This window comes from Schistocerca serialis, chromosome 3 (assembly GCF_023864345.2).
Source record: "Schistocerca serialis cubense isolate TAMUIC-IGC-003099 chromosome 3, iqSchSeri2.2, whole genome shotgun sequence".
In the NCBI taxonomy this organism is placed as follows: Eukaryota; Metazoa; Arthropoda; class Insecta; order Orthoptera; family Acrididae; genus Schistocerca; species Schistocerca serialis.
Genome location: NC_064640.1, coordinates 48,423,432 through 48,435,483, shown reverse-complemented (window position 1 = coordinate 48,435,483; position 12,052 = coordinate 48,423,432). Strand labels below are relative to the sequence as shown.

The window sequence follows — 12,052 nt, the reverse complement described above, 5'->3', positions numbered from 1 at the left end:
TCCGAATTGTCCGACGCCATCTCCTATTTCACATTCAAACAATGAAGAATATGACAATCGGCGTGAACAACGCGAAGACGGGATATTAATGCTTCGTCTCCAATATTGAACTCATTAGACACGAATATTACAAGTCCACGATGTGTTATAGTTAGACCAGCTTTATTCTTCACATTTACAGTGACTGGCCTACCTTCCACAATACGTTTCAAAATGGCCGCAAAAGGACGCCATCGCAACCAGTCAAACTCCTCAAAGAGAATAACATTATGTATCCGCGAATCATACCCGCCAAATCCACTGAGAAATCAGTACCCAGAACAACCACCTCTGGCCGTAATAACCGCCTTGATACGCCTGGGCATTGAGTCAAACAGAGCTTGGATGGCGTGTACAGGTACAGCTGCCCATGCAGCTTCAACACGATACCACAGTTCATCAAGAGTAGTGACTGCCGTATTGTGACGAACCAGTTGCTCGATCACCATTGACCAGTCGTTTTCAATTGGTGAGAGATCTGGAGAATGTGCTGGCCAGGGCAGCAGTCGAACATTTTCTGTATGCAGAAAGGTCCGTACAGGACCTCCAACACGCGGTAGTGGGTTATCCTGCTGAAATGTAGGGTTTCGCAAGGATCGAATAATGGGTAGAGCCACGGGTCGTAACACATCTGAAATGTAACGTCCACTGTTCAAAGTGCCGTCATTGCGAACAAGAGGTGACCGAGACGTGTAACCATACCATCACGCCGGGTGATACGCCAGTAAGCGATGAAGAATACACGCTTCCAATGTGCGTTCACCGCGATGTCGCCAAACACGGATGCGACCATCATGATGCTCTAAACAGAACCTGGATCCATCCGAAAAAATGACGTTTTGCCATTCGTGCACCCAAGTTCGTCGTTGAGTACACCATCGCAGGCGCTCCTGTCTGTGATACAGCGTCAAGGGTAACCGCAGCCATGGTCTCTGAGCTGATAGTAAATGCTGCTGGAAACGTCGTCGAACTGTTCGTGCAGATGGTTGTTGTCTTGCAAACGTCCCCATCTGTTGACTCAGGGATCGAGACGTGGCTCCACGATCCGCTACAGCCATGCGTATAAGATGCCTGTCATCTCGACTGCTAGTGATACGAGGCAGTTGGGATCCAGCACGGCGTTCCGTATTACCCTCCTGAACCCACCGATTCCATATTCTGCTAACAGTCATTGGATCTCGACCAACGCGAGCAGCAATGTCGCGATACGATAAACCGTAATCGCGATAGGCTGCAATCCGACCTTTATCAAAGTCGGAAACGTGATGGTACGCGTTTCTCCTCCTTACACGAGGCATCACAACAACGTTTCACCAGGCAACGCCGGTCAACTGCTGTTGGTGTATGAGAAATCGGTTGGAAAGTTTCCTCATGTCAGCACGTTGTAGGTGTCCCCACCGGCGCCAACCTTATGTGAATGCTCTGAAAAGCAAATCATTTGCATCTTCTTCCTGTCGGTTAAATTTCGCGTCTGTGGCACGTCATCTTCATGGTGTAGAAATTTTTATGGCCAGTAGTGTATGATGAGTAAATCGCGGAACACCATAAAAAATACGAGCCACGAGTGGGCTTATAATTCGATCATTAATAAATGCAGACTTCTTTGTAGAAATGGAAATAGTGTACCATCTTATCCTCTAATCACGAAAATAATCATCTTTATCATAATTGAAGAGTTGAGAATGCAAGTGGTTGAAGTGAAATTTCGCAATAAGATGATCTAAATACACATTTTGTGAGCTAAAGTGTTGATATATTCTGAGTAAAAGAAGGACAAGCGATTTCTTGGGTATAGCTGCAGTTTGTGATGATAAAGCTTAAGCTCCAAACCAATGCCTGGTCTGCGCTTTCAACACAACGAGTACAAGTGAAACGACAGAGAGAAGGAGAATTGCTGCTGTCTATAATGAAGTTACAAGTTCTCATTTTTTTAAAACTACAGCAATAGCCTAATGTGTATGCTTTTAAGAGTATGTACAGCGATATTTAATACTTTCTTTCAATTGAAGCCATGGATGTCATAGCAAAGAAAAAAGTTGCTAAGGACGTAGAAGGAAACAAAACACAGTGGAAGAGTATCAGGTGCATCTGCATCAGCAAAGAAAATCCTCTAACAAAGCAGTTCAAGTATTCACTAAACCTTGATCTTGTGTTCATAGAAGCGGATTTTATGAAGTGCAATATTAGGCCTTCACCAATACATCTTCTGCTGTCTTTGCATCAAGATGAGTTTCAAACAAAATGTGAGAAGTGTAAAAATTTTTAGGAAATAAATAACAAAATCTCTCCACTTTATCATGAGTTTCATTGCAATATTTCCCATTCCCAGACAGCAGTTGCTGTATGAAGAGGGAGAGGAGAAAGAAGGAGATGTTGTCAAAGAAGGGGACGAGGAAGACCGAAAAATGCGCAACACAGTGATACAGCATCACGAGTGTTGCCCAAAAAGGACATTCTTCAAGCAATGATTATGATTCTATAGACATTGACTGTGCAGAAATTATAGATAGTGACTATGATTAAACGCTCCTATATGTTGCAACCACGCAAGTATATTTCCGTTTTAGAATGTTTATTTTATTAGCTCTTGACCTATTGGTTTTAAGCTGTTCGTATTAATTTTGTTTTAATTCCTCGTATACCTTGTTTTATAACAAAATATATGTTTTACTTTGTCTGCAATGAGTGCCGTACCAAAAACTTATTCAAAATATAGCACAGTAAATAAAATGTTTTTCCATTTGTACCAGTTTTACTCTAAAAAGCTTTAAGACGAGGAGTATAAGTATTTTTAGTATATTATAAAAAATAATGTAAGGGCATTACAATCTCTAATCATGCCTACAATGGTACACAGGTTAACTGACCGTCAGTGGAAAGTATCTGATGTTTTGATAGCAACTCACATAATTTATAAATAGCCATTGAACTCTGGCAGTAATTTACTCAGTTTGCTTCAGCGAGCGCTTGTATCCCCAACCATATGAAACATCAGGCAGCTATAAATATGAAATTTCTTGTTACCTTACTTTTTGGTGCTCAAGGATGTATGTTAAAGCTGCGCACAGTTTTTGGCTACCACTTATTAATTAGTTTGCTTCAGCGAGCGCTTGTATCCCCAACCATATGAAACATCAGGCAGCTATAAATATGAAATTTCTTGTTACCTTACTTTTTGGTGCTCAAGGATGTATGTTAAAGCTGCGCACAGTTTTTGGCTACCACTTATTAATTACTCGTGAATATTTTTGCTTTAATGTGAAATGTTCATTCCTCGCATAAGGTAAAGTCTGTCAGTCTTTCATCAAATTCCTACTTTCTTAACAGGAATTTTGTATTTCCTTGCAATCTTCCCGTGTCCGAAGGTAATGAGAAGTCAGCAAGCCACATCTACCTTTATGAAATATATGACGGATATAGCAGAACCTTTTTTCATACTGTTTATTATACTGGCTTGCAATACTTCCTAAAAAAAACTTCACAATAATATAATAGCCTCTTTCCGTGTGGAATGTCAGAATAAATGCAGCCTTCTCGCACTACCTGAATCGACCAGTCACATATTTAGCATTCCTTTTATATGCTTCTTAAATCCGATCTGATAAGGAACACAAGCTCCCGAGCAGTACAACAGATAAGCCTTGTAGGAGCTTTGTATGCTTTCTGGATCACTTCACTTTCTCAGAATACTCTAATTAATCGAAATACTCAATTTTAACTTCCGAAAACTGATTTGAAATGTTTGTTAGATATCACACCACTTTGTCATTTTACGCGCAGATCTGTAGCTTACGAAACTGAGTTGAGCTGCAAACCACCAACGAAGAGTTCAAAACTTACTATATTTTCAAGTAACCCTGAATTTTCTAGTAGATTCTTGAGAATGACGCGTCCCTGTAAACAACACAGTATTCAAACAAATTTCGGGCGTCGTCTAGCAGGTGCCCAGTGGAAATATCGTGCGATGAATTAAAGACGATCGGCTGCAAGCCCGAAATTTGATTGAGCATTCAATTCGCTGGGAAGATTTTCTGTTCACAACAACATCGTAAGAAAACCACACGGACGTTCTGTAATGAATACTACTGTAAGAAATGCTGACATAACAATGCCAAATGGCAACCAGTGTAAAGACGCGGAGAGGGATGCGTTCCTTGAGCGGAAAAAGAACGGCTGAGAGTGTAAAGCAACACACGAGCATTGAGCAGTCGTTTTGTGCTTTAGTATTAGGTAGAGTCACGATTTCAGTTACTTGACAATGCAAAAAGTACTGAAGTTACAATAAATTACTATCGCTCTTTCACCCAGCAGAAGTGGTAGAATGCAAAGCATTATTTTCCATTCTTGCTCCGTACCACGGAAAGAGTACATTTACGAATATTTTTACCAGTTAATTATACCTGCTCGTTATCACTAAAAACTCTCAAAATGTCAAATGAAAATTTAGAAACACCCGACATATATAAAGAACAAGAGAGGTCCGATCACATTACAATGGGTCACTCGCGATATTACCTTTGTTCCTAAAGAACATTCTCTGTACTGAATAATTTACTGGCTCCAGTTTGTCAGTATTTTAGATGCAGAAAGGTCCATAGCCATGATAAGCTTATTGAAAGAAATTAGTTTCCTGCACTGACTTATCTGCCGCGATGTGTCATTGCACACCGTTCAGTACTGCCTTACACTCGTAAATGCCATAGCTGTGTGCTGCTGTTTGTACAGAACCAGATATTATGGATACAGATGGGAAACTCCGCCAACGACGCACTGGTAGTGAAATTATGTGTTGTGACATAAAATACATGTGTTTTAATGGGTTAAACATTTTGCTTCAAAATGGCTATACTGCCAAAACGTTACAGTACACAAAATAAAAATAAAATGGATATAGAAAACAACCAACGCAGGAAACTAATTTCTTTCAAGATATTTGTCAAGAACTCTTCCAGAAAATTGAGTCAATTTACTCCATACCCTTATGACTTTGTTCTTATTCGGCATTGTGTCACGACGCGGAAGCCCTTCCAAAATCTAGGTACCCCAATCCTTCCAGTAAAGTTCCGCCCTGGTTTGTGCTGTACTGTGTGTAAAAACCGTGAAGATTAATTCACGTACAGTACAAACTTTTGGAAAAAAGTTTGAATCTTTCGAGAAATCTAGTTACACAGGGTGTTGGCGAATTTCCGCTACAATCTTCTAGGATTTGTAGAGGGGAGTGAGTACGTAACATTTTTAACAGCAACCCATGTCCGGGAACGTACCGTTTCCGATCTACAACGGTTTCGGTTCATATGTTTAACTCATCTACTTCTGTTTGAGGTATTGAATTACGTACGACGCAGTGCAGTTATTAGGTAACAATTCGAAAGGAAATATAACGAACCATCAATTTATCACTCAAGCACATTTGTCTGTATTGACATTTAAATATTACGTGTTTACATTACTCCAAAACGAGAAAGAACCCAGAATACTGCACGCAAAGAACAAAACTGATGCATTACAACAGCGGCTCGATGTGACGACCACCAGCGTTGTTACAGACACTGTACTTACGAAGTGTGTTGAAGTACACACTCTCCATCCCACCTGGTGTCTCTTCAGTTTACAGTACAGCGGCAAGAACGCGTGCCAGCAGATCTCTCTAGAGGAATCTTGTAAACTGAACTTTGCATACAACCCCACAAGAAGCATTCTGCAGGAGTTAAATCCAATGATCGCGGCGGCCACGCTGTTGGACCACCTCGGCCCATCCATTTTTCACCGTATTGTCTCTCGAGATGTCTCCGAAGCGCACGTTAGTAGTGAGTTGGTAGACCATCATGTAGAAACCACTTTTTCTGACCGTTATTCAGTGGCACGTCTCCCAGTCTACCCTATTGCATACCGGGACAAACGACTCTGAGACTTCTCGCTTTCCCTCAGCAGATGTGGACGCGTTTCACATTTAAATTGAAACCATCGTAGAAATCGAAACGGTACGTTTCCGGCTATCGGTTCCTTTTCAAAGTATTATGTACTCATTCCCCTATACAAGTCTTAGAAGGGTTTAACGATAATTTCCGGAAATTCTGTATTTCAGTTCATAGCATGTTCTTAGATGACGAAACGTAATGTAACTAACGATATTGGTCAGTTAAGTTTCCACATTTCGGTGCACTGTGCCTGCCGCTGTTCTTCTCTCGAACGATGTAATTTACGTGCCGCGCCTATGTAAGCTACTAGACAAGCTAAAAGAAAGAGACAGTCACGCTTCAATATAGTTTTAACTTCCAAGGGGAGGCCACGACGTTTGGGACGCGGATTTACTGCAAACTTCGTACACTCGTACTACTCCATTAGGACAACAAAACGTGTAAGCAGAAGCGCATACTTCTCAAGCGTTATTGAGAAAATCGCAAGATAATATCAATCATCCAATATATACCTGTGCGCCATTTTTACCATGAAGCGGCGGCAGCCAAGTAGTTAGCGTTGAAGCCCCGTAATCGTTGGGTCGCTGGATCGAGTCCCGTTCGTAAGTTTTTCTTTATTTTCAACATAGTCATTTTCTTTACTATTTAATTACAGTTGATATAATGGGAAAAATACGTGTAATCGGATGAACTTTTATTAAATTTACAATGTTATTTGGCAGTCTACAAATTTTTATTATCACAAATTATATAATATTCATAACTATCGACTAGTAAACGAGCAAACGCATAAAGTGATACTGAAAATGTATGCTTGTCCGTGATTTGAGAAATCCCTCATACCTGGAAGGAGCCCGTAGCGACTTGTTACCTCCAACTTTATGAGCGGCACAGACGGCTTTCGAAAGATGTACAATTAATCGTCGCTTCCGACATTACGAGGACAAGTTGCAGGATGGCGTTTTTCGTAAAAACATGGAAAACATGAAGTTAAACGGCACCAGCTGCACTGAATACATGCTATGTTTCCGCATATACAAGGTCTTTTGAGGTTTTTCATGGGGAAACTAACCGCGTTAACATTTTCAAAAACCTCTCTTTCAGACGATAATTTGGAAGCAAACCATGCATAACGCAGCATTTCCTTAAATATCGCCGCTGCTAATTGGTCATGCAGTATCGACTGTATTTTAATTGCGTCTTCGCGAGAAGCAATTTATCGTTCTCTTTCGATTAAATACGAACAATTTTGAAGACACGGACAAGTATACATTTTCAGTATCACTTTATGCGTTTGGTCGTTTACTAGTGGATAGTAAATTATATTATTTGTGATAATAAAAGTTTGTAGGCTGCCAAATGACATTGTAAATTTAATAAAAGTTCATTCGATTACACATATTTTTCCCGTTATATCAATTGTAATATAAATAGTAAAGAAAATTACTGTGTTCAAAATAAAAAAAACTGACGAACTTGACTCGATCCAACGACCCAATAGTTACGGGGCTTGAACGCTACCCAGTCGGCTGCCGCCGGTTCTTGATAAAAATGACCACGCACAGGTATATATTGGACGACCGAAATTGTCTTGCGATTTTCTCAATAACGCTTGAGAAGTACGCGCTACTGCTTACACATTTTGTTGTCCTAATGGAGTACTACGAATGTACGAAGTTTGCGGTAAATTCGCGTTCCAAACGTCGTGGTCTCCCCTTGTTAGTTACGTTCCCTTACAACCGCATGCTCATGGGGGCCAGTTTTCCTCGCGGGATGTCAGAAGAACGAGATATTAAGTGTTTTCCAATACATACAGCAATCGCTCAATAATATTTAAATCTGGCGGTTGTGGAAGCAAGGGGAGACGTTTCATTTCGGTCTGCTGATCATCGAAAAAATGTTTGGCGTTTCCTTACATACGACGGCAATCATTATAATCTCGCATAATGCAGTTCTACGCTGGGAATAATGCCGTCAGTAGTGGATCAAAATGCTCTCCTAAACTGATTCGTTATACGATGCTAATCTTTTTTCCTTAAAGTGTGAGCCACATCGCTTGATCATTAAGTAAATGTTAACCTTCCACTGTACTGTTTCATGACGAAATTTTCATGTGAGCCTTGTACAACATCATATGACTGCACACGACCGCTGTAGACAGCCACGGTAGACTTACAACTGTTGCCACGAATGCACCACATAGGCAGTTGCCTACAATTTGGCTTCGTCGGATATCTAGAAATGTCCAGCTTGACTGTACCGACTCCACGTAACTATCCCAGACGTTCTGACGCCCCACAATACACCTCGTCCCTGGGTTGGAGCTGAGAGTGGTGTGTGGTTGCAGTGGAGTCGCAGAAGGACTTCCACACGAAGCGGCTGAGCGACAGCGTGGCGACGACGCCGGCGCCCACGAGCGCCGCCACGGCCGCCGCCGGCCCGCCGCCCGCCAGCGCCGCCCCCGCGCCCGCCCCCGCGCCCGCCCCTGCGTCTGCGCCGCCGCCCAGCACGCCGGCCGCCGCCGCCGCCTCCACGCCGACGCCGACGCCCGCCTCCAGCACCGCCTCCACCTCGACGACCCTACCTCCGCGTGAGTCCCCCTTCTCGCCACTACTACTCTTTCACTCCCCTCCGACAGACGATTGCTGCTTTCGAGAAATCGTCCACTCTCATTTCTATTGTCACCCCTCAGTTCCACATATATTATTTGACCATTCTTTGAAAAACTTTTGGCGATAAAGACTCGCTAATTCAATATTTGTTTTCATTATTGCGCCCTGTTAAAATTGGATAGCGAAGTTTTAAAACTGTTCTTGTGTTCAGCTAATTTGTCCACTGTAGGGTTCCTACTACTATGACCGCCAAACTGTATTCTAGATCATGTAGTGCTTAGCTTAATAGTGAAGGGAATGAGTTGTACATATCAGATGGTTATAACTAAAATGACGGTGTTCCCAGTGTTACAGCGCGGGCTGTATACATCGCAGGACGCTGAAACACGGCAGTTATGCTCGCTCGAATTCTTGCTGCTCGGTGCACTCGCGGAGAATACTGAAAGGAAAATAACAGTTGCACTTACTGCCACCAGGTGAAAATGTGGCGCTGTAAGCAATCAGAATGTAGAGAGCTTGTATAAGGAGAGAGTGGCCAACCGGACGATACGGCGGCCATTTTTCTGCCAAACTGCGGGCGGGACTTTTGAATGGCCAGTAGTGGTGTAGTGGAGTACACACTCACCGAATCAAAACCACAAGACAATATGGCGAAATCACTAGTTAAATGCCTTTGTTTATAAGAATAATGTGTTGTAATAATTTTCACACAGCCAATTGACAGATCTGTTTTCAAATTTAACTATGTATATTGCAAGTTGTTTTATATGTAGTAAAAAGCAAAAACGACTTACTTCGCATAGATAAGACTACTTGGTTGGTTTCCACAAGCCTCCTGTTTGATTTATTTCAGCCCTGTTGACTGCGACTGCCAACTGCTTTCGTCTTTCTTCATTGCATGGAAACGCTAACATGCGAAATCCACCTTCTCCTCTATTGGAGCAACCAAATGCAGCACAACCTGGCATCGTTTATGAACGTCTGCAGAACGAATTACAGATGTCAAAAACAATACTGTACAATTACTAACGTGTTTACTTCAAACATGTAGGCCTACCGACTTCATCACAAAACTCGTATTTAAGATCACAAATGCTAATTACGTACTAAAAACAATATACAACTAAATCTAACATGCATGCACAACGCATAACAAGTCTCTCAATAATTCAAATACCTTTTAATCGTTTCCAAAAGTCCTCTGAACTTCAATTCAACTCAAAAGCACGGCGAACATAGGAAGCGCGAGAGACGTTTGGCGCCATTTTTCTGCCATAGCTAATCAACCAATCACGGGCAACTTCACCTATGGCCACTCTCTCCCTATACAGGCTCTCTATCAGAATGGGAAATGCTTCTTGTTTTGACGTCAGTATGCTATTTGTCGCTTAGCAACGATGGCTGTTTTCTGTTGTGAAGTGACTGTTGGAGTGAAGGATGAAGAAGGTGGAAGTTTTCCGTATCAAATGCAATGGCTTTGAGAAGGAAGACCGTTCGCTACTGGTAAAGTTTTTAGTCAGAACGGCAACAATAACAGCACTGCATTGCGGGAATATCGCGGTTGCAAATAGGCCACATGTCAATAAACGGCTAAAGAGTACGATGAAGAAATTTGAGAAACAGGCAAATTAGGTTGTGCAACAGCAAGAGAGAGGCACCCCATTCCCATGCCAGTTGTCGAAGAAGTTGCCGTAGCTACGTGCAGCACATGCCTCAGATTCTACAGCCACTGTTCGAACTGTGTCACGCGAATTGTCTCTCCCCTGTTCAAAATATTTTCTCGCGCAGTTTACACTCGCACCCCTATAAGATTCATAATGTGCACCAAATGAAGTCCCGAGGTAGGCTAAAACACTGCGATTTTGCCCTTCAGTTTTTGGCACGTGTGTAAGTAGATAACATGTGGCTGGGAAATATTCTTTGGATGGACGAGGCACATTTTACTCTGCACGGTGCCGTGAATGCAAGAACTACCACATATGGAGTTCTACTCCGCCACACGTTGTGCAAGAAAATCCACTGCACTCAGCACATGTGGGTGTGCGGTGTGGTTTCAAAAGCTCCTTCATTATCGGTCCGTTTGTCTTTGAGGAAGTGATACCTCGCAGGGCTGGTAGGTGTCTAGCGATATCGGCGCGTTATAAGGACCTCCTTGTGCAACGCGTAATTCCAGCATTGCAAGAACATAACTGTATCCGTACCACTGTTTTCATGGAAGATGCGCCGACAACACACGTCGCTTGCCAGATAAATGATTTGCTTCTAGGAACCTTCGGTAACGACGGCATCATCTCTAGGCAATTTCAAGATTTGTGGCCTTCCACGTATCTGACTTCTGGCTGTAGGGAGATATGAAAGATCGTGTCTATCAGGGATGTATCCGCAGTCTTCCTGGTCCGGAAAGAATATAATGACATATCGCTCTGATTACACGTGTTATTTTGCGAGCGACTATCGATCATGCCGTCTGATGGTTGCAGACAACATGCTGCTGAGTCGGGAAACCTTACTGAAAACGTGAAATTTATTCGCAGTTGCGAATATGGATTATCATCAGCTGTATAACGGAACGATGAGAATGATAATTGGTGCTGAACCGTGATTGGAACCCGAATTTCCCGCTTATCGCGAGCAGTCATTTTATCATTAGGCTATCCGAACACGCCTCACGGCCAGACCCAGACTTCCGTATGTTGTTATCTACGTGTCTACAACCTGCACTCGTACATCCATTATCTACATTCCTGTACTGGGGAGACATTTTAATTGAAAGTCGCTTGCCCGATGTCGGCGGATAAATACGAATTGCAATGCCTGGTTGTTTAGAAGTACGATGGGATGCTTCTTCGGACACGCCAGAACCACCGTTATAACGTATTTGATCGTTCCTCCCCTTTTCCTGCAACGGCACCGCATTCTGACTGATTACATCGCCATATTTTGACCTCGTGGCAAAAAGTGGAACTACTATTTTTTTCAGCATATTCCTTGGCTGCACCGATTAATGAACAAACGTACAATGTTTCAGTGTCCTGCGATGTATACAGCCCGCACCGCAGTACTCGGAACACCATCAGTTTAATTATAACCAGCCAGTATAAGTCGACGGTCTTATTTGCAAGTTTTATTCGAATTTCTGTATAAAGTGCACATACAGATTATTTAATTCCATTTATACAACAGCAGCTATCAATCGTCTGCGAGACGGATGGTACCGTCTACACTTGCTCGATTGCTTTCTGCTCATTGCTACAATCCATGAAGGGCTCGGAACGCCAATACAACGTTCTTCCATTCTCCCCTAGTCTCCGATATCCGTTTCCGTCTTCGGATCCCCGCCAGTTTAGACCTTCTTCTGCCCATTCTCTCCATCGTTTCCTAGACCTTCCTATTACTCTTCTTCCTCCTGAATTTTCCTTTCTCCACTATTCTCGACTCTGGCATTATTCGCATAGGCCCTGTTCTCCACACAGGTAGTTCAAC

At 42.5% G+C, this 12,052-nt stretch overlaps 1 protein-coding gene across 1 annotated transcript in view; it reads left to right on the top strand.

Annotated features, from left to right (window-relative positions):
- LOC126470674 (uncharacterized) overlaps positions 1–12,052 on the top strand; it is a 1,002,968-nt gene that overhangs the window by 819,714 nt on the left and 171,202 nt on the right. Inside the window, exon 9 of the mRNA XM_050098669.1 lies at positions 8,305–8,547. Coding sequence (XP_049954626.1) covers positions 8,305–8,547 — 243 coding nt within the window. The remainder of the gene's footprint in view (positions 1–8,304; positions 8,548–12,052) is intronic.